The 23,724-nt window shown below is 50.7% G+C and overlaps 2 protein-coding genes across 5 annotated transcripts; one reads left to right on the forward strand and one right to left on the reverse strand.

Moving 5' to 3' along the window:
• Positions 1–350: 350 nt before the first annotated feature.
• PRR15L (proline rich 15 like) lies at positions 351–10,717 on the reverse strand. The gene is made up of 4 exons (XM_039873702.1): positions 10,497–10,717; positions 7,022–8,992; positions 5,843–6,072; positions 351–2,496 (listed from the first exon to the last, which is right to left on the reverse strand). The coding sequence occupies exons 2-4, from the start codon at positions 7,084–7,086 to the stop codon at positions 2,165–2,167; spliced, it is 627 nt and encodes a 208-aa protein (XP_039729636.1). The 5' UTR covers positions 7,087–8,992; positions 10,497–10,717; the 3' UTR covers positions 351–2,164.
• A 1,788-nt stretch (positions 10,718–12,505) lies between these two features.
• CDK5RAP3 (CDK5 regulatory subunit associated protein 3) lies at positions 12,506–21,580 on the forward strand. Of its 4 annotated transcripts, XM_039873706.1 has the most exons (15): positions 12,529–12,651; positions 12,881–12,926; positions 13,436–13,574; positions 14,821–14,952; positions 15,232–15,332; positions 15,675–15,723; positions 16,424–16,602; positions 16,804–16,940; positions 17,158–17,302; positions 17,697–17,807; positions 18,223–18,301; positions 18,914–19,002; positions 20,392–20,597; positions 20,964–21,135; positions 21,235–21,580. In XM_039873706.1, exons 4-15 carry the CDS (start codon positions 14,874–14,876, stop codon positions 21,298–21,300), a joined length of 1,413 nt encoding a protein of 470 aa, XP_039729640.1. In that variant the 5' UTR covers positions 12,529–12,651; positions 12,881–12,926; positions 13,436–13,574; positions 14,821–14,873; the 3' UTR covers positions 21,301–21,580. The 4 variants fall into 4 exon arrangements, with proteins under 4 accessions (XP_039729639.1, XP_039729638.1, XP_039729640.1 ...); XM_039873705.1 differs by lacking the exon at positions 13,436–13,574 and having other exon boundaries at positions 12,506–12,651; XM_039873704.1 differs by lacking the exon at positions 13,436–13,574 and having other exon boundaries at positions 12,526–12,657.
• The last annotated feature ends 2,144 nt before the right edge of the window (positions 21,581–23,724 follow it).

Raw genomic sequence — 23,724 nt, forward strand, 5'->3', positions numbered from 1 at the left:
CTTTCCCCCATTGGTCCCGGAGTCTGCAGCCCCCTCAAATGGTGCTCACCTCCCAGGATCCCACGATCCAGGCCTTGCCCCCTCTCACCCCACCTCCCCTTCAGCAGAAAGCAACTGTTCCTTTCTTTGTCCTGAACCTCAGTTTCCCATCCCCCAAGCAGATGAAAATCAAGAGTGAAAGGGGTGGTGTGGTGTAGTGGTCACATACACAGGCCAGCTCTGGCTTCAATCCCAACTCTGCCACCTCAGGAGAATGACTTAACTCTAAGCCTCAGGGAACTCACCTGGAAAATGGGGATAATGATAGCCCCTGTCTTGGGGAATGAGAGGATTAAGTGAGGGAGTACTTGCTACAGGGCCTGGCCCGTTGCAAATCCTCTATAAATGTCAGCTATTAACAATGGGTAGGGCTGGAGTATGGGAAAACTCTGCTACTCCATGGGAGGCTTTGTGAACTGAGTAATAATTGGTGGAACCCTAGAAAGTTCCATGTGATGGGGGGGTGCGGATAAGGGAAAAAGAAGCTTTCTTCCTCTCTCCAGCTCCTGTCTCCCTCACTCATCCTCAGAGCTCCCCTGGCCTGGGCGAGGCCACCTAACAAAGGCCCCCTTGTACAGTCTGTTTGTTCTGGTAATAAATTTCCCAAGCAGCGCTCCCTAGGGTGGGGTGGGGTGGCCCAGCAGCCTCCAAGAGCTGACCTGGAAGCTGTCAGACCACATTGTTCAGTCACCACCTTAGTCTCTTTGTTCCCAACATAAGCTCCAGAGATTTAGCCAACTTTTTCCAGTTCCCAGCTCCTGGGGCTTGAGAAAGATCTGGACCTAAGGGCATAGGGAGCACACTCTCTCCTCTTCCTTAAACAGAAGTCTAGGCTATGTGGAGTTCCTTAATAAAGGAGAGAGGGAAGGAAACCAATGTTCGCTGAGCACCTGCTACAGGACTACTTATGGGCCACTTAATATTGAGCACTCCCTGTGAAACAGGTATCATTACAGCCCCTTTTAGAGAAGACAAAACTGAGGTTCAGAGGAGGATTTTTTTTTAATGTTGCCCATATCATCCAGCTATTTCGAGGTGGAACCAGGATGTGAATCCTGATCCATACTCTTAGAGCCTCTGGTGGCCTCTCTGTTGGTCAGAACAACTGACCACTGAGGTATCACTAGCTCCTTCCTTCACTCTCTCCATCCTCAGATGCTAAGGGTGGCTTGGTGGTAAAATTAGTGTCCCAGTTACTACTATGATACCTGGAGACCCTTCCTGAAGCTTGAAAGAAAGGGTTTGAGCACTGAGTTCCACTTTAGTTACATGAAGGGAGATAAAGACATGAAAAACAGTCATCTCAATAAATGTAAGACGAGAGTATAAATAGGTTCTCTGCTTTTACAGCATCGTTTATTACAAAGAAAGAAACCTACAATTATTTTTTTAAACAAAATTCAAGGCTCCAGGACTCATCTCCGGGGCTGATCCATCTTAAATATGAGTAGGGAAGGAGAAAAGAGAACTGGCTGCTTTAGCTCCTACTAGAGCTTCCTCACCCCCTCCCCTAATTTGGACCCGTGGGATCCCTAACCTAGCCTTCTGCAGCATCCCCAGGGAATAACAGGTTCCTCAACCCCCTGGAGAAAAAGTTCTAGGAAGTTTCCCAGTTGTGTTAAGAGGTGAAATCAAGTTCAGTCCCCCTCCCACTCCGGGAAACCAGTCCCCTGTCACATGGCTTCTGGAAAATGCTCTCAGAATTAGTCCAAGAAACAGTCACAGGTAGAAAAAGTTGAGGGAGCAGCAATTCAGACTCACCCTTGACCCTGTGCCCTGGGAGGAGGTGAAGTAGGTCTTCCTCTCTCCATTTCTTGCCATGTCCACCTCCCTGCTGGCCCTGCCACTGCTGCATGGAGGGCTGTTCTTCCTGGGTGAGACTTTATCCTTGAACTAAGAGTGCCTTTGTATGTGGTGGGGAGGGTGGGAGAACCCTGGGATCTCCCAGGCCTTCCAGAAAGCTGGGACACATCAATACAAATCTAAAATGGACATTTCCTGCCAGCAGGTATCAGCTGTCCCCATGGCTTCGGCTGTGGTCGAGGGGGCCAGTGTGGCAAGCTCCTGTCTCAGATCTGGCTGATGGCAGGGAGTGGGGAAGTGCTAGCATCCTTCTAGGCCCCCTTCACTGTCCTTTGTCCTCCCTGTCATCAAAGAGGTTGGGGTTCTCTGCCAGCGTGGCTCGGACTTTTTTCTTTTCCTTGAAGCGGCCGGAATTGGAGACCTTGACGTGCTTGCCCTTTGTGCTCTTGTCCACAATCTTCTCCAGGCGGGTGTTAAAGTCACTGTCGGGGACCCCGCCCTCAGGCCGCGGGGACTCTGAGCTGCCCTCTGTTTGGGCATAGGTGTCAGGGATCTCATACAGCACCTTGGGGGTGGATTTCTTTTTCCGGAGGAAGGTCAGCTTCCACCAACCAACTTCAGTCATGGCGCTCCCTGAGCCAAAGGCGGGGCTTTCTGCAGGAGCAGGGTGGGGAGAGAAAGGGGTTAGTGGGGAGGAAAGGGAGTACCTTGGAGCAGCCCTCTCTAGACTCTTATTTATGGGCTGTTGTAATAGCCCAGTCCTGAGAATTGAAGTTAGGGCAGAGTGAACCCAGGATTCAGGTAAGTGATGCAATGCATTTGGAGAGTGTGAGAAGATAGAGGGTCTGGGGAAGTGACGGCCAAGTACACATCGAAAGGGAAGTCATCTGAGCCAGGCAGAGGTGACAGTGGGGGCAAAACCACACACCAATTGCCATGCAGCTTTGAGATTCTAGGTCCCCAAGGGCTACAGGAAGGTAAACAGTTTGCCCGGGTCGCATAGCATCCAGGCCCTTGACACTGTTTGAGCAGATGGTCAACTGGTATCAGACGGACAGAAACACCCTGTACGTTTTTCTTGGAATTCTTATAGAATTAAATGGGATAGAGATGTTTGGAGTAATTTGGACTTCTGGTGGTGACCATCAGGACTGAAGGGGCTGCTGGGCTTTCTCTAAGGGAGAACCTCAGGCTGGGAGCAGGAAGTCCTGGGGACTGTTCCGGCCTCGTGACTTCTGACAAGTTACTTCTCTGGACCTCAGTGTCCTCATCCGTCCCTTCCAGCCCTAACATTTAGCTCTGACATTAATGCCTGCCCACAGAGGTAGACATTACCAAAGTATGACTTATGATAATGGTAATAGTTATTGTGAGATGGTCCCCTTTCCCTACCCAGCTTCCAAAAGACAGGAATTTGAAGGAGAGCTGAAAATTTGGAAGGCGGTTTGGTGGGGCCAGGAGGTACATGTGAGATATGGTTATCACAGGCTGGATCCTCTATAGGGATACCCAACAGAAGTGGGTTGTAGGGGCTGAACCAGGCTTCTCCACTGACAAGCATTGTGCTCTGGATGTGACCTCACCACTTACTAACTTCCACAAAAGTGCTGTCTGAGCTAGTAGAAGTTTTGGGAGATGAAGTTACATGGACTTTGCCGACAGGTAGGGTGTGTAAGATGGAAGGAGACAGTAGACCAGAGGAATTAAGATCAATAGAAGAGCAGACAGGCAGAATATGAGAAACCAAGGCATCTTTGTGCCTGGAGAGGTTGGTGGTCTGGTCTCAGGACTCCTGGGTATGGCCATGAAATGTCCTGGGGAGGAGGGGCAGTGGCCACAATACATCGGAAAGCTAGATGGTCAGCTAGCCCAGCACAGGCAAGTATATCACCTCCTTTTAAAAACTGATGGTCTTAATTACCTTTTCTAAAAGACCAGAAAGAAATATGGCAAATGATGAATAGTGGTTTTCTTTATGTAGAAGGAATACAAGATGCTTTCTCCCCTCTATTTTTCATATTTTCCATAATGAGTATGAAGTTTGTTTTTTTAGAGGAGGAGCATATTAAATTCAGGAAAAATGAAGGCAGGATGCCAGCCTAGGCTTGGAATGAGTTGAAAGCCTCCAACCATTGCCCACCTAGCTCTCATTGTACCCTGTCCCTCCATAAACCCACCCCCTTCCCCAGAACACACACCTAATGGATTCCTTCCCACCCCTTTGTCCAGGAAGGAGATCCCATATTGCCAGCTCTGTCCCTCTAGCTGAGTTCAAGTAGCAGGAGAAGCCCAGGGGAGACCTTGTGCAGCTCCCACTTAGCTCCCACTTAGAAAGTGAAGGACAGGGTGAGAGTGGCCAGATAAATACTTTCAGGGCACCCTGGAGAGGTGACTGCACCAAGGGGAGAGCCTGAGAGGTTTGCTTTGGCAGCTTGCCCCACCTGGGCTCAGCACAGCCTTGCACAGAACTCGGTGTTCCAGAATGGGTTTCTGGAAGGAGTTGTGGGGAGGACAGGGAAGGAGGGCCAAGGTGCTTGCTTGGTCTGTGTGTGCCCCAGTTGCCACCAGGTCCAGGGCAAGGCCCACTGCCCTACCACCACCCATGCGGGGCTGCCAAGGAACTTGGGGCATGGAGGATCACCAGACCTCCTAGTTCCATGAGAGGAAGTGGCTTCTGCTTGTGACATTCAAATATACTCACTATAATGGGTATTTCAAGTTGGCACACATAGGGTGGGACAGATCATAAGGAATTTGTCAGAAAACCATAGAGAGAGCCAAGAACAGCCCTTAGCCCCTGACCTGGGGCCTCTACCAGGCACTAAGGCATTGGTGCTACTGTTCCCTGACCTTGAATTCTGGTCTCTCTAGGATGTTTTTATGCCAGGCCTTGCTGTCCTTCTGTCTAGGAGGACATGCAAGCACCAGTAAGCGGGTTGTTGGCCCCTTTACATAAGCATGACTTATGGAAGTCTGAATTTCCAGAACAGCTAAATTACGTCTTTGGCTTACAGAATAACCCAGTTATAAGATTCTTATACATAAACTTCCCATCTATCCAAAATAGCAAAGAGCAAGATACCTACAGCCATGTGCCTATGTCTAATCACAGAAAGCAAGAAGGGACTGGGGGCTGTGTAACTGAGATTTCAAGCAGACCTAGCATTTGGTGACACACGGAGGTTCCTGTAGTCTACTTATGCAGGGCAGTGAGCTGGCCAAGCCAAGGGCTGAGCCCTTACCCTGGAGTCTTACAATCCATTAGGATGATAGAAATCTGCCCCAAAGAGGTTAGCTACACCTCTGCTGTTTGCATAGCTTGGGAGCCCATGGGAGTAGGTGGCTCACAGGACAGCCCACCACCCCCTGCCTATGGTAGCCAGCACCATGGCCTACAGGACAGACCCCTTGGCCCTAGCTGAGTTCCTTAGCTGCTCTAAGGGCCTTGCCCAGACTGGGTAGAGACCATTCTGAGCTGGGCCAAGTTAACCATTGACTGGGGCAAGGTGAAGGGATGGAGAGGGGCTGAGGGAGCAAGTCAGTTTCTATATTGTAAGACAAAACCCAGAGCTCCCCCGCTACACCCCGTGACCTGACACCCCTTCCCCCCCGCCCCTAGCCCTCTGCCAGACCCCTGTGTCACTTCTCCACTCTGGATAAGACGGGGATACCCTGGATAGGGACGGGGAGAGGTTCCCACCAGACAGCCAGAAACATCCTTAAGGCTGGGGTTGGGGGTAGGAGGTGATAGGTTCCAGTTCAGCAAGAGTTAATAGAGAATGGCTCCGGAGTGAAACTTTCCCAGAAGGAGCTCTGCTGGAGGCCTGGATGGTCTCCAAGAAGCCTATGGGATGAGCCCGAATTCTGCCTGCTCACCTGGGGAGAGATGGGAGCCGGCATGCCTGCGTTCCCCCTCCCCACCCGACTTGTCAGCCGTGGAGACGGAATGGGGTGCCTGACTATGCCTTGGTTTTCTCGCCCACCCACCCTCTGCCTGTACCTGCAATCCGGACTGCTGCGGGCTGGAGGCTGAGACCTTCCCTAGAGAAGGAGCTGAGGGTAGACGCTGCTTGGGAGGAAAGCTGGGGGAGCTGGGGATGCCGCCAGGGTGCCGAGTCAGTCGAGGCTGGGGCCAGGTGAGCTGGGTAGGAGCAGCTGTGCAGCAGGTGCAAGAGAAACAGGTGCGGGAGCGGGTACCTGCTCGCTGAGCCTCCAGGAGTCAAGGTGAACCTGAAACCCAGCCCCTCCCGGCTAAGTAAACAGAAGCAGAGGCCGGCTAGGGCTGATGAATATTCATCACCCCAGAAATCCAACCCAGTGCCCCTGCACCCACCCAGAGGCCAGGGTCCTCCAGAGACCGCCTATCCAGGAGGAGGAAATCCCAAGGGGAGTTGTGGGTAGGGGGAACAGGGGAGCCTCTCTCCTCAGTTTCCTTACTCGGGTGCCTCGTTGCACCTCCAGCTGTAGCCAAGGTCGTCCCGCCCCATTTCATGCCCCAAAGAGGCTCAGACCCCTCTCCAGCACAGACCACGCCTGGACGTTGCTCCAGGCATGACCGGGAAGGGGTTAAGGGCCACTGCTCCCGTTGGCTGAGAGGGACAGGGTGCACCCAGCTCCTTTGAACTCCAGAGTCGAAACCAGTCCCTGGTTAAACTGGTTGGCAGACCGGTTCCCAGGCTGTCCGCTCCGCCCCAAGTTCAGTGCTCCTCAGGCAGGCGCTGGATAGTGGGCTGTGGTTCCCTCCTGACCTGAAGGGTCGATCCTCAAGATCTCCCTGAGTCAGAGTGGGACGAGAGTCCTGGTCCCTCCTTGGGCCAGGCTCTCCAGACCCACCACAACCTCAAAACTCCTCATCCCCTCCTCCCTGGCTTAGAGGTGGGCTTCAGGAGCCTTGAAATTATATGCAAAATATATCCTATGTGTGGGGGCAGTGGGGCATTTTTTTTTTTTCGCCTACAGAATCATACTCTTATCAGACTCTCAAAGAGAACTGTGATGGTCTCCCCACCCCCAAGGTAACTTCCCCCAACCGTCCAGCCTTCCTTTGATAGGCCTTACTGAGTATTATAAAGCAAGCAAAACCTGGGGCGAATTATCCGAGGAGGAGGGAGGAAGAGTTCCTGGTGGAGCAGGAAGAGAGGGGAAGGCAAGGAGGTAGAGTATGTAGAGACCTTCTCACCTGATGGCATGACCTTCAGGGGCAGCCCACATCTGGGAATATGAAGTCCAGCCATTCAGCCCCATGAAGGACACTCTGAGGGGCAATATTCACTTCCCACCAAATTGACTGAAGTTTTGTCAGGCCTGCATTATTGTTAGATTTCTCCATCTGCCCAATCCTACTTCTGCCTGGCTCCTCTCACAGACATTGATCCCTAATAAACATCTTGCCTCCAAAAGCTCACCTATCTCTGGAGAACACAACCTATGAACAGACATTTTAATTTTTGCTAGTAGGACAGAAGTGAAGGGGTAATATTTTCGCCTTTTATATTTACATTTCCTTAGTGTACTGGATTGAATAGTGCCCCACCCCCAATTTATGTCCACCTAGAACCCCAAAATGTGGCCTTATTTGGTAAACAGGGTCATTGCAGATGTAATTAGTTAAGATGAGGTCACACTAGATCAGGGTAGGCCCTAAATTTAAAGACTAGTGTCTTTATTAGAAGAGAGGCATGCAGGGAGATGGGCCATGTCATGACAGAAGCAGAGACTGGGGTGATAGAGCTCAAAGCTGAGGAACACTAAGGCTTGCCTGCCGCCACCAGAAGCTGGGCGAGAGGTATGGCGCAACTGTCCCCAGAGTCATTGGAAGGAATCAACCAACCTTGCTGACACCTACATTTCAGACTTCTGGACTCCAGACTGTGAAAGAATCTGTTTTTGATGGTTTGAGGCACCCAGTTTGTGGTAATTTGTTACAATAGCCCTGGCTTACTACACACCTTGTTTCTAGTAAAGTTGAACATCTTTTCATACATATATTGGCCATTTGGTTTTCCTGTTCTCTGAAAGAATCCTTTTTTCACAGTAGAAAAACTTCTCCACCTCCCTATCTGATTATTGTCCTTCTAGTATGCACTAAAATACTACAAATTCATTTATGGATTCATGGACCCTTTGCACAATTCTATAGCTTTCCAGGGATCTGCTGCCCACTGGTTGGGACTCCTGTCTACAGGATTAAATTTCAACCCTTTGTCATGGACCTGAGAGTTCTTCATCATCTCCCCTAGCCAATATCTCTTCAACTTAATTTCTTTCCACTCTGCCTAAAAATATCCTGTGCTCCCATAATAAATTTCTTCTTCTGGAGGAGCCATGCTGTCTTTTACCTTGTCCTTTATCCACGTTATTGCCTCTTCCTAGAATGACACCCATCACTTCTGCTTCTCTCCTCTTCCTTCTGCCACAATTCATTCCCCTTCTACAAGACTCAGCTCAAGTGTTACTCCACCCAGGAGCCCGCTCTGATGGATTTCCGTCCTCATCCCATGCCTTTACCCCCAAGTTGAGTTGGATACTCTCCTTTCTGTTTCCTTAGCACTCTGAGCACACCTCTTATTTGGTTCATGTGGATTTTTTTAAGTACCTACTGAACGTGAGCACGGTGCTAGGCTCTGGGCATTCTTTCATGGGATTTAGCCCTTCACACATCATACTATAAATTTCTTTGAGGGTTGGGGCTATGTCTTCTTGTTAAGGACCCAAGTTCCTTGGCAAATGGTGCTTGGCAAACTACCCATGAAGTGCATGGGAAAGAGACTGATAGATAGGTGGTTTGGTAGTGGACTTAGTTTTCCTTCCCTTACAAAAGCAGATTCCCTCCACCTGCCATGATGGGGATGATGAAATAATAAAATGAAGTGGCATCCTTAGGAGATGACACTTTGGATCCAATTCATGAGGCTACCCAGAGAGGAGTTTCCCCCCCAGAAGACTAACAAAGGTGAAGAGATGGTGAAGGCATGGCTATCCAGGGTTTAGGGTGCAGTCAGTGGCCCCAGAGCACGACCCAGCTGGCTGACCCCTCATGGGCCTTCACTGGCCGGTGCTTGATTTGTGAAGCCAGCAGCCCTGATGTCTTCAGCCTGTTTTCCTCCCTCCGGTTCTAAGCGATTCAGCGGAGTTGACTCCAAGTCCTGAGCTGTATGTAGAGAGAGGGATAAGAAAAACTGCTGGAGAAGCACAAACCCCTCCACCCAGGCCAAGGGATCCTGGTCCCCGCTCATCACTAACTGCCTTCATGTACACGCCACACCTTCTCTTACTCCTTTCTTTATAAGATCCATTAAGCACCTGACACTCAATGTCAGGTGTCATAAAGATAAAAGTACTGGGGTTAGAGGTGAACAAGCCTGCCCTTCCCGCCCACAAAGTGCTCACAGACTAGTTGAGGAGATAGACTGAAAAAACAAAACAAAACAAAAAAAAACCCCAACACAGATTACTCCTGCAAACAGCAGGAGGCCCAACTGAAGCTGCCGAGTTTCCAGGGCCTTCAGCCCAGCAGGCAGATATACCACACACACACACACACACACACACGCGCGCGCACGCGCACACCACAGTCAATGTGACTGTGAGCAAACACACAGAAGATACAGACCATAAAGTAATAAGCATATGGCAAATTAAAAAAAATGGATTATTTGATTATGAGGGGTAAACTTGCTTTTTATAGATATTGCAGGAAGATAAGCAATGGGTGTTCTTGCCCAGGATGGGTGTGGTAAGAAAGAACTTTGGAATAAGGCAAGGACTATAGGGTGGGGAGTTCTAAGTATCTTGAGGAACAACTGGGGAGAAAGTGGGAGTCTGGCTGAAGCGGAGGGAAGAAGAGACCTGGGGCTGTGGTGGCTGAGCTGCAGGAGGGTCAGGCAGGGCTGTGGGAGAAGCCATACCCTAGAGAACAAGAGTGCAGGCTACGGAGCCAGACAGGCCTGGGGTTGAATCCCAGCCCCACTAACTCCTAGCTGTATGACCTTGGACAAGCTACTTAATGATCTAAACTTTGGCTTCTCTGCCTTTAAAATCTGGCTAATAATAGTACCCACATTATAAGGTTGTTGGAAGGATCAAATTAGATAAGGCTTGTATAACATTTAGATCTACACTGGCCTGAGGCAAATGGTTATCACTTAATAAGCAAGCTGACAACAACAAAGGACGGCAAAGCAGCCTGCATACACAGTACCCTGGGGCTATGTGCTCTCCCGTCCCAAGTTGGCACAAGCCTGCTATGTCCTCCCTACCTCTCTACATGTGCTCCTCTCCCCCAGACGGTGTCCTCTGCTAAATCATCAGAGAAGTGAGAGATTCAGAGAAGCATCCCACATCCTCTCCCCGCTACTTCACAGATGGTGGGAGCCCCAAGGACCTCGTGCACACGCCACATCTTCTCTTATTGGTCTGCCCTGGATGCCAGACCACTTATGTGCTCATCTGCCCATAGGCCCTGAAGTTATCTATGACCCTGAAAAAAGACAAACAGAATACTGCCCAAGCCCACACTCCTATGCTCTCTAGGGCAGCCACCCTGAGGCCAGCAGCCTCTCAGAACTGTCCTTAAACATCCTTTTGTTCCATGAGTCACTCAGGGTACTACAGGTGGGGTTGGGTGCCAGTGGTCTCTGCCTCCACCAACTCACCTGGACTGGGCCTTCCAGACTCACCCTGCCCTGCTCTGTCCTGCCTGCTGATTCAAGGAGGAGAGATGCACCTTGAGGATAAGGCAGGGCCATGCTTCCCAGGATACCCCAGGGAGCCAGGAATACAGTTGGAGCCCAGAAAGTGTTTGTTTAATCATCGGGGAGCCCCGGCAATTCCTACAGTCTGAGTCAGGACCTGAAATGAGAGCCAAATTCTCACGAGAGAGCCTTGAAGAGGCCCTTAGTTCCGCCCTATGAGCCATCTCAAGGAAGTCATTCAACCCATTTTATAATGATTAACGTTTCACACACACACGTACACACAGAGCTGACAAAGCATGAGAAACTATATTAAAGCATGTTATAAGCTGTAAAGAGTTATATACATCTAGTATGTTTATTTTTTTAGCGTATAAACAGAAATACACTGAGATAGAATAGTGCTATCTCCATGTTAAGGAAATTGTGGCTGACAGAGAGGTTATTGAAATGATCTAAGATCTCACTAGGCAGAAATCTAGGTCTTCTCACTACTGTATCATACTACACAATTCAATAAAAAATTTACTGAGTCCAAAGTGCTGTGCCCAGGAGGAGGTGGGGGTTCATTTAGAAAAAAACAGGCAGAGCTTCTTATGGGAGGAGCACAAAATGGCACACCCAGCCCTGTGAAACCCTGGGGATCTGTCCTCAGCCCACCCCCTCTCCTCCCTCTACCCGCTTCTTGCCCTGTCTCATGCCCTCTCTTAGCTTCAGCTACTACAGTTATAGACCCCAGTGCCTCCTACACACTTTCTACATGGGGGCCCCCCTGCACCACTAATCCCACAAATTCAAATCCAAAATCCCCTCCTCCCCAACACACCTGTTCAGCATCCTGCACCCCTGTCTCAGGTGATGGCTCTTCTATTCAACCCTCTAGGTATTGTCCTTGCTGTCATTCTCCCCACCCCCACCCCAACACAGCCATTTGATTGCCGAGTCCCAGAGGTTAGGTCAGGCCCTAACCTCTGCACAATAACCGCCTGACAGTCTCCTGTCTCCAGTCTTATCTCTCATGAATCCATCCTCCTTGAAGGCAATCTGTACAGGTCCCTCCCTGCTTCAAACCCTTAAAACCCTCCAGTGGTTCCTCTTGGCTGGGGTGAAGTACAAGTTCTTTAAAGAGGCTCCCTATGATAGGACCCTTCCACCTTCACAATCTCTTCTCTGGCTACTCCCTGCCTCACACCTTTTAGTGCACAGTAGCGAGCCTGCCTGTAGGGCCAATCTCATGAGCATGAGACCTATGCAGTGCCCACTGGAAATTCTTCATATTTTTTAACAAGGGGCCCCACATTTTTTAACAAGGGGCCCCACATTTTCATTTTGCACTGAACCCCACTAATTATGTTGCTGGCCCTGCCTGCCTGTTGTTCTCTGTACCCCTCTTGCAGTTTGTGGCCTCCAAAGCTTTTGTCTGTACGGTCTCATCCACCCGCCTTGAGGACACCCCCTCCACACATTACCCCTCTTTCGCAGCTCTTCCTTTAAGACTCAATTTCCGTGTTATCTTTGCGATGCCTCCCTTGACTTTCCTCTCTCTCCTTCCCTGCCCTAATCACCTAACACGCAGCAGGTGCTTACTACAAGTCTATTAGATAAAGTGAATGGGAGGGCAAAGTGTGACAAGTGACACAAGAAATCTACAAACTACGAGAGACTTAAAGGGAGGGAAGGCCGGAAAGGCATTTCTAACGGCCTCCAGGCTACACAACTCGGCGCTAGGACCCGGCCAGCAGACGTGTATATCCGTGCGCAGAGGGCCAGCACGGCTGGGATCGGCTCTCGGGCGCCGCCTGCCGCGATCGCGCCGCCGCTGCAGCCCTCTCCTGGCGCCCCGCCCCTCTCCGTCCCTGAGCCCGCCTCGCATCTCCCATTGGCTGTCTTCTGTTCTCCCGCCCCTCCCGGGCTCAGCCATTCGGAGCCCCGGGGTGGTGGGGCTTGCGGCCAGGGGTGGAGCGCGCGCCCCAATTGGCTCTGAAGAAAGCGGCGACGTGGCTGGAGGAGGCCGGTTTGTCGCTAAACTGAGACTCTGCCAAGCCAGCGCTGGATTTCTAGTGGGCGGGGAGGACCTGGGTCGTCGGCCGGAAGCGGAAGTGGAGGAAAGATGCAGGTGGGGGTACGGGAGCTGGGGAAATGGGGGGCTAGCCTGGGGTCCCTGGACTGGGTTCAGCCCGTCCTTCCCTAACCTGCTTCCTCGGCCTCTCTCTTGGGCGGGCGCAGTCTTCCCCAGCTCGTTGTTTTTGCCTCGCAGTGTGGCAGTTGTGCCCGTGAAATGAGCGCGCGAGTGGCACGCCCCTTCCCTGCGTTCACACCCCGATTTCTGTTGTGTTTCCCGCTAGGACCATCAGCACGTGCCCATCGACATCCAGACCAGCAAGCTGCTCGGTAGGCGGGGGCGCCCCTGCGCAGCCGCTTGTTTTGAGGAGGCCCGGCCCTTTGCCGCACCCTGCTGCCAACAGCTGGGAGCCTTGATGCCCCCAAGGCCCCTGTTGAGGCACTGACCAGTCGCCATGTTCAATGTCTCCATTTGTGGCGGAGCTGCCTTGTAAGAGGAGCTGGACGGAACCATACACAGAGTCTGTACTTGACCAGCGTTTTCTACTTTAACATTTGTAACATGTGCTGTCAAATCATATTCAGGCACAGAGAGGGTAATAGCTTCCTGTAAAGACGGTCATGTACTGAGTGACAGATCTGAAATTAGAACTTAAGTCTGTCTGTCAGGCTCCAATGTCTGTGCCTTTTTTATTATGCTGGGAAAAACTCTCCTTCCTTTCGTTTTATTTATTTTTTTAAAAATTTATTTATTTGTTTTTATGTTGACATTGGTTAATGAAATCCAATAAGTTTCAGCTCCTTTCGTTTTAAAAGCTTCCATCTCTCCTTGACTCCAGGTGTAAGAGGGACATAGACCCAGTTAGAAATAAAGACCTGTTAGTGGCCGGGACCCCTCCCTGCTGTCTGTATCTGATCTACATACCTCCTTCCCAGTTCAGGGCCAGGGAAGGGCCTCTTCATTCTGACTCCTCCAGGGCAAGTGCACAGCTCCTGGGTTTTTACATGCTCATTGGATTAATTGATTTGATGCTAGTTTTGTCAAGATGACGCCTATCTCACTACCTCGTTCCTTTGCTTCTAGTTCCATGACATCCGCAGAATTTTGCTTCCTGAAAAATTTAAAAGGAATACAGCAGAGGGAGTATAATGATAACTAGTGTGGGACCCCAGTGTTTGACCAGTTGGCAGGTTTATTAACCAGGAAATGTTCTGAATTCACCACTGTGGGCCATTTAATCAGTCCTGTGTGGTGGAGCTTCTTTAGATTCATTTCAGATTTGTTTCAGTTCTTTAGCGCATGTGCAGTTTTGGTATATGTCGTTGGTCATGAGAGGGACCAATAAAACAACAACCATTCATTGAGGGTTTGCTCTATAGCAGGTGCTGTTTTAAGCACTTGACATTGTAAAAATGAAGATCGCTAAGATTTATTGATCCTTGCCATGTGCCAGGCACGATGCTCAGTGTTTTATCTGCATTCCCCCTTGTACTCGGTATCTTATTCCCATTTACATATGGGAAACCGAGGCTTAGAGAGCTTGAGAGACTTGCCCAAGAGAGTTAATAATTAGAAGCCAGGACCATCTGACCACAAAACCTAGCTCTTAGCTCTCGCCTACTGAGAAAGCATGCATGGCTATCAGCTACTCACATCCTCCTCTAAAAACACAAATCTGGGCCCAAACTCCAGGAGGTCAGTCACGTGGTCAGTCACATGTGCAGGCTGGTATTTCACTGGGTGGAATAGACCAGTGCTATCTAGTCCTTAAGGCGCTATGGGTATTAAAGGCTTTGCAGTTGTTCATTCATCCAGTATTTGGCATAACCATCTGTATTTTCCATTGTCATGATTAATCCCAGCCCTGAGGAAGTGGAAGTTGAACAGCATCCTTTGTCAGTAAGAAAGATATAATTACCCATAGAAGCCAAAATATTATGGAGAATTTAGAGTGGTCAAAAGTAGCACTTTGATGTCAAGATCAATTTAAAGTTATTTTTTTATACCCGTGTCAAGGCAATTGCTCTATGAAGCAGGCTGCCAGAGTCTCTTTAGCCCTAAACACCCCTTTGGGCCTGTCTTTACTCCTATCTCCCCTTGACCTTCACACCTTAACCAATATGAATACAACTTTCAGCCAATATTTTAGTGTTTTTTACTTGAATTAGTGATGGAATTTTGGCCATATGAATGGGAACGCTGTGATCTGGGTGTTTCTCGCAGATTGGCTGGTGGACAGAAGGCACTGTAATCTGAAATGGCAGAGTCTGGTGTTGATGATTCGAGAGAAGATCAATGCTGCCATCCAGGACATGCCAGAAAACGAAGAGATCGCCCAACTGCTCTCTGGATCTTGTGAGTGCTTTGGGCCACCTTACTGGGACCTCCTTCCTGAAGCAGTATATAGCAGCTAAGCTGCTCTCCTGTTGTTTAGTCTCAGGGCAGATCCCTAGAGAAAGATTTCTGTTTGGGCATAGATGCTGGTTTCTTCCAACACAAACTGATGAAGGGCAGAGCTAAATGCACATGGCTGACCCATGCTAAAATTCCTGACACATACATGGGTCAGCCATGTGCATTGGCCAGAGTAGGTGGGAAGATACTGGAATTCTTAAAGTCTTACTTGCTTTCCAGACATTCACTACTTCCACTGCCTGAAAATCGTGGACCTTCTCAAAGGCACTGAAGCTTCCACGAAAAATATCTTTGGCCGGTACTCTTCACAGCGAATGAAGGCAAGTGTGGGCGAGGGCGGTAATGGGACCAGAGCCTCTCTGGTCTCTCTGAGGATCAGGTGGAGATGCCTACATGGGATGCTTCCTGCACTTTTTCTCTGTCCTTATAGTTTATGCCAAAAGTAGCTCCTGCCCCGGGTGTACATTTCAGACCTGCTGCTTTGGGAATTGCTCGTTGGCACCATGCTCTTACAGTAAAGCGGGTGGTCCAGCCAGCCTCACAAAGGAGGACGAGGAGTTTGTGTTTGGTGTGATACGAGAGCTTCCCCCGTTTGGGGATTGAGCGGGCGTGTGGCTGCTGAGTGCTGTTCTCGCTCACTTTCTGTCTCTGTTCTTCCCCAGGACTGGCAGGAGATTGTAGCCCTGTATGAGAAGGACAACACCTACCTAGGTAGAGTGGCCCAGCCTGGGTGTCCTGGCGTCTATGGGGAAGCCCACTCCTGGAGTTGTGAGACACTAGGCTTCTAGGAGGCAGGAGGCACAGTCCGTGTGGGGGAAAGAGGTTGGGCTGTAGATGTTTGTAAGGTAGGAAAATAAATTCCACAAAGAGTGTTGGGAAGAGGAGAAGGACCAGGCAGGTAGCAGGCATTTGCTGGGCCTGACGCAGCTGGTGTTTGTGGGTCCTCCACCACTGACCTCTTGGTAAGGTGGACTGCAGGGTTCTCACCCTCTCCGCAACCCCATTCTCTACTAGGCAGAAGAGGCATGGAGCATCCTTGGGGCTATATTGGGTCCCTGAGAGGGTAACTAAAGGGCTGATTATAGTTCGGGTGTTTTTTCTAATAGTGCAAATAATAACAATAATAGCTACTATGTATCAAGCACCTATTAAATAGAAACAATTGTACTTGGTATTTTACATGGAGTCTCTTTTTTAATCCTCACAGTAAATATTATTGTCCCTGTGTTACACGTGAGGATTGGGTTAGAAGGGTTAAATGGCTGTCTTAGTTTCCACAACTAGAAAGGGAAGGAGCTGGGAGGCCACCCCCGTGCTCTTCGCCACCCTCTAGGGTATATGTGTGCCTGGCCTGGGGCCTGCTTGCCTTACGGTGTAGATGTCTGAGGTGAATTTCCTGGGCCCTCTTCAGTGGAACTCTCTAGCCTCCTGGTTCGGAATGTCAACTATGAGATCCCCTTGCTGAAGAAGCAGATCGCCAAGTGCCAGCAGCTGCAGCAAGAATATAGCCGCAAGGAGGAGGAGGGCCAGGCGGGGGCCGCCGAGATGAGGGAGCAGTTCTACCACTCGTGCAAACAGTATGGCATCACGGTGAGCGGGACGGATCTCGGTGAGGTGGGAGGGCGCCTGGGGCCTCACACCTTTGCATCTGGAAAGGGCTTCCTTCTCAGCCAGGTTGTGCCCTTTTGGGGCCAATTTCTCTCCTGTCTCAGGTCTTCGTGTGTTTTCTTTAATCTGTTGTAGTCTGCTTCCCGACACTCTGTCTGAGTCCGCCTCTTCGATTCTCTCTAGGGAGACAGGGTCCGAAGAGAACTGCTGGCCCTGGTGAAGGAGCTGCCGAGTCAGCTGGCGGAGATCGGGGTTGGGGCTCAGTCCCTGGGGGAAGCCATTGACCTGTACCAGGCCTGTGTGGGGTTTGTGTGTGAAAGGTAAAGAGGACTTCAGTGTCTCTCTAGCAGGGGGAACAGTTTGCCTATTTTCCCTGCCTGTTCTCACTTCTTCACTTTTCCCACATGCCATTTGAGTTTTATTTTACACACTTGAACCCCTGGGAGCCTTGTCCACCTGACTTGACGGCCCAGGCCGAAGCCCAGCGTGGGCTTCGTGAGTGGGCAGGAGGAAGGTCAGTTATGTGCTCTGTTGCAGCCCCAACGAGCAGGTGTTGCCGATGCTGCGATTCGTGCAGACGCGGGGCAACTCCACGGTGTACGAGTGGAGGACGGGGACGGAGCCCTCCGTGGTGGAGCGGCCGCACCTCGAAGAGCCTCCTGAGCAGGCAGAAGAGGATGCGGTAAGACAAGCCGAGGGAGAGCTGTTTCCCTCCAACACACGCAGCCCAGCCTGCCGCAACCTGAATTCAGAGTCTCAGAGGAGGAAGGGGGACTTGTGTGAGAGAGACTAGAGGTGGAAGGGCCCAGAAGGCCCTACGCCTTTATTCTTCTGGCCTTCTGGAGATCAGAGTATGGACGAGTGCTGAAAAGACTCAACAAGTTGGTTGGCTTTGAACTAGGAACCCTGCAGTCCCACAAGCTCTCCAAAGGTGGGCTCTCCTTCGGGGAGCTTTAAGGCCATTGCATTTAATCAGTGTGCTAGCACTCCCTGCAGAAGTAGCTGAGGCCTTGGGGAGGCAGGTCCCTTTTTTTCACCCACCTTCTCTGAGCTAACATTTTTTTTCCTCCTTCTAGATTGACTGGGGCGACTTTGGGGCGGAGGTGGCTTCCGAAGGGACTGACTCTGGCATCTCTGCCCAGGCTGCTGGAATTGACTGGGGCATCTCCCTGGAATCGGACTCGAAGGTTAGGATGCCCTCTCAGTCCATCTCTGAGGATTCTTTGTGATGGCTGCGTCAGCGATAAAAGCGTTGTCCGTGCCTTTAAAGGCATCACTCGAAGTTCATAGCTCTCAGACCAGTTGCAGTCTGAGGGAGAGGCAGAGTCTCCAAAGTGACATGTCAGAGTCTTGATCTCTTTCCTCTTGGTGTTTGGGGCACGGTGCGGAGGTGTAGGCAGGTGGTAATTCCACAAAGCAGGGTGAAGGTGGCAACATACATGGCCCCGCACTGCCATCTCTGCCACCTACATCAGAGCTGCTTGTCCTTCAAACGGTTAAAATGTACAGTCATTGAACTTATTGAGGGTTTGTTTTTTTTTCCGGCTCCTTTTGCTGGAGTAAATCTGCCAACACTGCCGGGGTTCTTTGCTCTCCCCCCAGGAAGCTGGGGGTGATGGAATAGACTGGGGAGACGATGCTGCTGCTTTGCAGATCACAGTGCTGGAAGCTGGAACCCAGAGTAAGTGCACCCGTCCATCCCCTGCGTCCCTGGCAGAAGTCGGTACTCAAAGGCACCCTTATCTCTAGAAACAAAAAATACACTGCTGAGTTTGAGCTTCTTGCACATTTAACAGTTTCTTCAAAATCTTGGTAAAGCTGTGAGTGCAGGGGAAAAGAGAGAGTTCCTAAAATTAAGTCTAGAAACTCTCAACATTTTGGTGACTGAACATGGGTCGCCCATTCTGGTAGGGGTGGTTCCAGGAGGGCTGATAGGCTCTGTAGTCGGACCTGACCGCCTTTTTTCTCCAGCTGAGAGGCTGTAGCGGTGAGCTAAACCACGAGAGGGCAGTGCAGGATGAAACTTCACTCCCACCGCCCACCAGATTGGAGGGCTGGCCTTACCGCTCCTTAGAACTCAGCTCTATGGTCCTCTTCACAGGCGCGGGGCTGGCTGTGGTGCCTGATCAGGGCGGAGACATGGGAAAGAGAAACTCTTCCCCCTTCGGTTGGGACAGGAAGTGATTTTAGTACAATGAATTGGTGTACATATTAACCACCGGGGCTTCTCAGACTTGGAGGTCTCTTCCTGTCCTCAGCTCCTTCACCACCTCTCTGTCTCTCTTTCTGGCAGCTCCAGAGGGCGTTGCTAGGGGCTCAGATGCCCTGACACTTCTTGAATACCCTGAGACCCGGAATCAGTTTATCGATGAGCTCATGGAGGTACCTTCATCCTCTGGGAGAAGGCGGGAGGCCTGGTATCAACACAGGCAGCATCACTTCAGACAGCTGACCTCACCCTTCCTATTTGTGTAAAGGGCACTGAACGCTTTCCTCGTTCTGGAGCAGGGCCTCACATATTTGGATGGCTACCATTCATCCAGCAAATACTTGTTGTGCGCCTCTTAAGCCCTGGCACTGCCTGAGGTGCCAGAGATTGAGCAGGGAACAAGACAAAGTCCTTGACTTCCTGGAGCTTATGTTCTAGTGGGGAAGGCAGACAAGAAACAAGATGAATCAAGTAAAATATGCAGTGTGTTGGGTGTTAACATAAGTGCCACGGAGGAAGAAGCCAGAGAGGGAGATGGGGATTGTTGGGAAGGGCTGCAGGGCTTTATATCGGGTGGCCAGGGAAGGCCTCCTTGCGAAGGTGACCAGTAAGTCAAGGCCTGCAGGGGTGCAGAGAGCCATGCCGAAGCCTGGGAGAAGAGCTTTCCAGGCGGAGGGAGCAACTGCAAAGGCCCTGAGATGAGAGTGTGCCCTGCTCATTTGATGAACAAGGAGGTCAGTGTGGCAGAGCAGGGAGCTGGGGGAGGTAAAGGAGATCAGAGAGGTGAAGCATCTGAACTTTGGCTTTTACTCTAAGTAAACTGAGAAGCTGCGAGAGGTTTTTCAGCAGGTTTGGAGCCATTTACTCTCATTTGTGTTTCCATACCATCCCTGTGGCTAAGGTGTCGAGCAGCCCAGAATAAGGAACCAGTGTTTTTGGACCTTCATGGTGGGACTGGGAAGCTGGGGACCTGTCCTTGCTAATCTCTGAGTCTGTTGCCTTCCCAGTGGCCTGCTGGTTGCGGAGGGCTTCATAAAAGTTCTTGTCCTCACCAGTTCCATCCTCTCTCTGCCCAGAGAGATCTTTCTTATCTCTAGGAGAGAATAGGACAAAAGAGATCAAGTTCTGGGGTCGAATAAGAGTGACAAGATATGTGGCTGGTTCTCGGATTCTTCATAGCTGTTTCTTAGTCTGGGGCTCCTCGAATATGGATTCCTATGCCTAGAGTCCCTCTCCTCCCATGGAGAGAAAATACCTTCACTGTGGCAGGAAGAACCCTTTGAATCTGCATTCTTAGTTACCTGATCCATAGGTTAGGAGGAAGCAGAGGGGTTCAGGGCTAGGTAGGGCCTGAAATAGAAATGGGGTACCAAAGAGTGACAGCAGAGGCTGCCCCAAACTCTGATGTTATAGGTGGTGAGTTTCTAGCAATAAAAGTGTTCGGAGAAAAGAACCCCTCCCCACTGAGAGTCTAACGCCCACATTTCATTCATTCTGATCAGTCTGAGGGTTAGTTTCTGAGTTCTCTTTTTGGTTTGAACCAAATCCTCTTTGGTCCTCAGCTCGAGATCTTCTTGACCCAGAGAGCAGTGGAAATGAGTGAAGAGGCAGACATCCTGTCTGTGAGCCAGTTCCAGCTGGCTCCAGCCATCTTGCAAGGCCAGACCAAAGCAAAGATGGTTTCTATGGCATCAGCGCTGCAGGTTCTGATTGGCCGGCTCACCAGTCTTCGAATGCAGCACCTCTTTATGATCCTGGCCTCACCAAGGTCTGGCTTTCCCCTTGACGTTGGGCTGTTCCGGGGAGCCTAATGCAGGGCTCCACCACCTTGAGCAGCCCCAATTCCTTGTATTCCTCTTCTCCACAACCCCTTAGAGGTCATCCCTACTTCCCATAACTGTGCCCGTCCCAACTAGGGACACAGATTCTCTGTGGGGCAAGATGGGGTGGTTTATACAAGCAGAACCAGGAGGACAGGGGAACCAGGAGTGGTATTCCGTACAAAAAGGATGGCAGGATGCGAAGGCCGAGAAACCAATTAGGGATTTGGTTTCCTGAGCCACACCTTTCCCAGCAGTTGAATGGAGATGCTCAGATTGCACAGCTACACCACTTACCTGAGCGCCCCGCCTAGGTATGTGGACCGAGTGACCGAGTTCCTCCAGCAAAAGCTGAAGCAGTCCCAGCTGCTGGCTTTGAAGAAAGAACTGATGGTGCAGAAGCAGCAGGAAGCACTTCAGGAGCAGGCAGCTCTGGAGCCCAAGCTGGATCTGCTGCTAGAGAAGACCAAGGAGCTGCAGAAGCTGGTAAGACGGGGAAGGGAAACCTGCCAAGGGGGAGGACCCCGAGTTTCTGCAGAATGAGGCCCCTCTGCTTGCTGCCCACACGGTATTGCTGTCTTTCAGATTGAAGCTGACATTTCCAAGAGGTACAACGGGCGCCCTGTGAACCTGATGGGAACCTGTCTGTGACACCCATATTTTTCCTGCCCATCTTCGCAACCTTCAGGATGGAGGCGGGGGACAGCCAGGCTGTTGTTGAGGGGCCTAAGGCCCTGCAACAGATCAAACTGGCTAGAGGACGGAAAGCCACAAGCTGGAACCATCACCTAGATGGTGACCTTGGCACTCGCCATACTCTCTGCAAGAAGCTATCTTGATTGGCCCTAGGCCTATTAGCCTGAAACCGTAGCTTCTGTTCCTTTTTGTCATCTAGTTGGACTTAATAAAAGAGGAAGAGACTCTGGCTTCATTACTGACAGTTACTGCTTCCCTGGGCTTGGAGCTGAGGCTGTGTACCTATCAGCATGGGGTTCTTGATCCTTGTGGGCTCCCTGGCCATCAGCTATTCCTAGGGAGGCCCAGTTTAGGTAATCGTCCTCTTTTGGTAATGGCGGGGTGGGGGGGGCGGTGCCCAGATTAGCCTCTACACATGGTTCAGCAAAGGACTCTGGGGTGACTGAGTCAGCCGGAACCCCTTCTCTCCATAGCCAAGCCCATACTGCCCCACTCAGGCCAGAAGCCCAAGGGGAGCAGTCGAGTGGCAGTCTTGTTGGAGCCAGCAAAGCTGTATTTTCCTTTTAATCACAGCTTACTTCCAGGCAGAGGGGGAATGTGGTTTGGGGAGGAAGGGCCAGATGAACAAGGTGGAGACAGGAGTTGTCACCTTCACTAGCTGCCTGTCCATTTCGTATCCGTAACTGCCTGCTCCGTGATTGGGTAGAGCCCACCCCAGGATAGCACCCCTCTCCCAAGCCACCTACCCATCCCCGTTTCCCAGGAAGGGTAGGGGTTGGGGGTGGCCAGCAATTCGATTTTAATTTCATAGCAGAGCAGTTGATTCATGGCTCTTTGTCGCTGGCGTTGACTCCCGTAATGACTTTCCATCAAAATGAAAAGTGGAGTGACACCACTCATTATTCCTGCTGCTTGTTATCTCAGTTCTGGGGAGGGCCGCCCCCTCCCTGCTGCCTTTCAGCCGTCCTGGACAGTGAATGATGGCCCCTATTAATCACCGACCCCGCGGACTCCGGCGGACACACGCTATCCAAAGGAGAGAGAGATAAGGCAGCATGAACTGCTTGAAGCTGCTCCTATCAATTAATGTCAGCCCATTGCTTCCCCCCGATCTTTGCCTGTTCACCTCCTTTGGGGGGCATTGGGGGCTAAAATAAGTCTAGGAATTGAAAAAGGGAAAACATCAGTGCAGACCGTGGAGGTAAAACTGTCCTTGGACTAGAAGAGCATCAAGAGGCCTGAGTGGGCCATGTCCTGCCCTCAGCTGCTGTGAAGGCTCTCGGCCTAGAGAGCTGCCTATGTCTCTTGGTCCCTTTCTGTCCCAGAGACTGGCTGCTACCTCCTGCCCCACCTGTTCAGCTGCCGGCTCCATTGGCCTCTGGCCTCCCTCTTGCAGCAGCCATCAGCTCACCGAAGCATGCTACCCTTGCCCACTCTAATGTCCCTTGTCCAATCACCAGCTGTTACACAGACTCTATTGCTTACAGGCACCGAGCTTTAGGGAGAAGCCCTGTGGGTCATGTGACTGTGTAGGCTGGGTTCAGGCCTCAAAAGCCCTCGCTCCTGGCTTTCTAGAGGAACACCTCGCCTGCCTCCTCTGCCCTGCCAAGGGCTGATGGAAGGAAGTTGTGCAGGCTGAGGTTTGGCCATCTTTACAGGAAAGGAAGTGGGTTTAGATAGAAAGGGTTTTCTCAGCAGATTTTGGCCACTTTGGTAAGCGGTGTGGTTATGGAACTATATTCTCTCTCAGAGGGATTAGGCCCATTTCACTGCTTATCTGAGGAAATGAAGGCCTTTGTGGCCCTTAGGATGATGTAAATGGTTTCTTAAGAGACTTTAACCCTGTTACCTTGGGTCTGTTCTGCAGAACCTTTAGCCACATTTGCTTTTGGCCTCGAGCTTCACATCCTGGGGCCTCTTTCCCAACCTCCCTAAGACCCTGAAGATCCTCCCTGGCTGTTTTACCCCATGATAAGACAGCTCTGCCTTTCCGATTTGCTCTGGGATTTCCTTTAGCATCACTCTGATTGCATTTAGGTTCCTGCTTGTTTTTCTCGAAATTGCCTTAGAGGTGGTTATGAAGATTAAATGAGTTAATATACACAGAGCTTTCAGAATAGTGCTAGGCACAGAGTAAGTACTGGATAAATGTGAATTCTCTTTTTTGGTCTAATTTACCTTCTTGGAAAAGTGAGATGAGAGGCTCTTTGTGGAGCTTAAAGACCAAGTTCTGAGCAGTCAGGTTTCTAGGATTAAAAAGTAAAGATTCAAGGAGAGAGAGGGAGAGGATCAAGATAACACCCTCAGAATCCTTAGTGTGATGTGAATTTATTGCTAAGAGCACACCCTGCTTTTATGTTAACTTTTATGCCACTCTTT

The sequence above is a fragment of the Pteropus medius genome, unplaced genomic scaffold (assembly GCF_902729225.1).
Source record: "Pteropus medius unplaced genomic scaffold, Ma_sr-lr_union100, whole genome shotgun sequence".
NCBI classification, from domain to species: Eukaryota; Metazoa; Chordata; class Mammalia; order Chiroptera; family Pteropodidae; genus Pteropus; species Pteropus medius.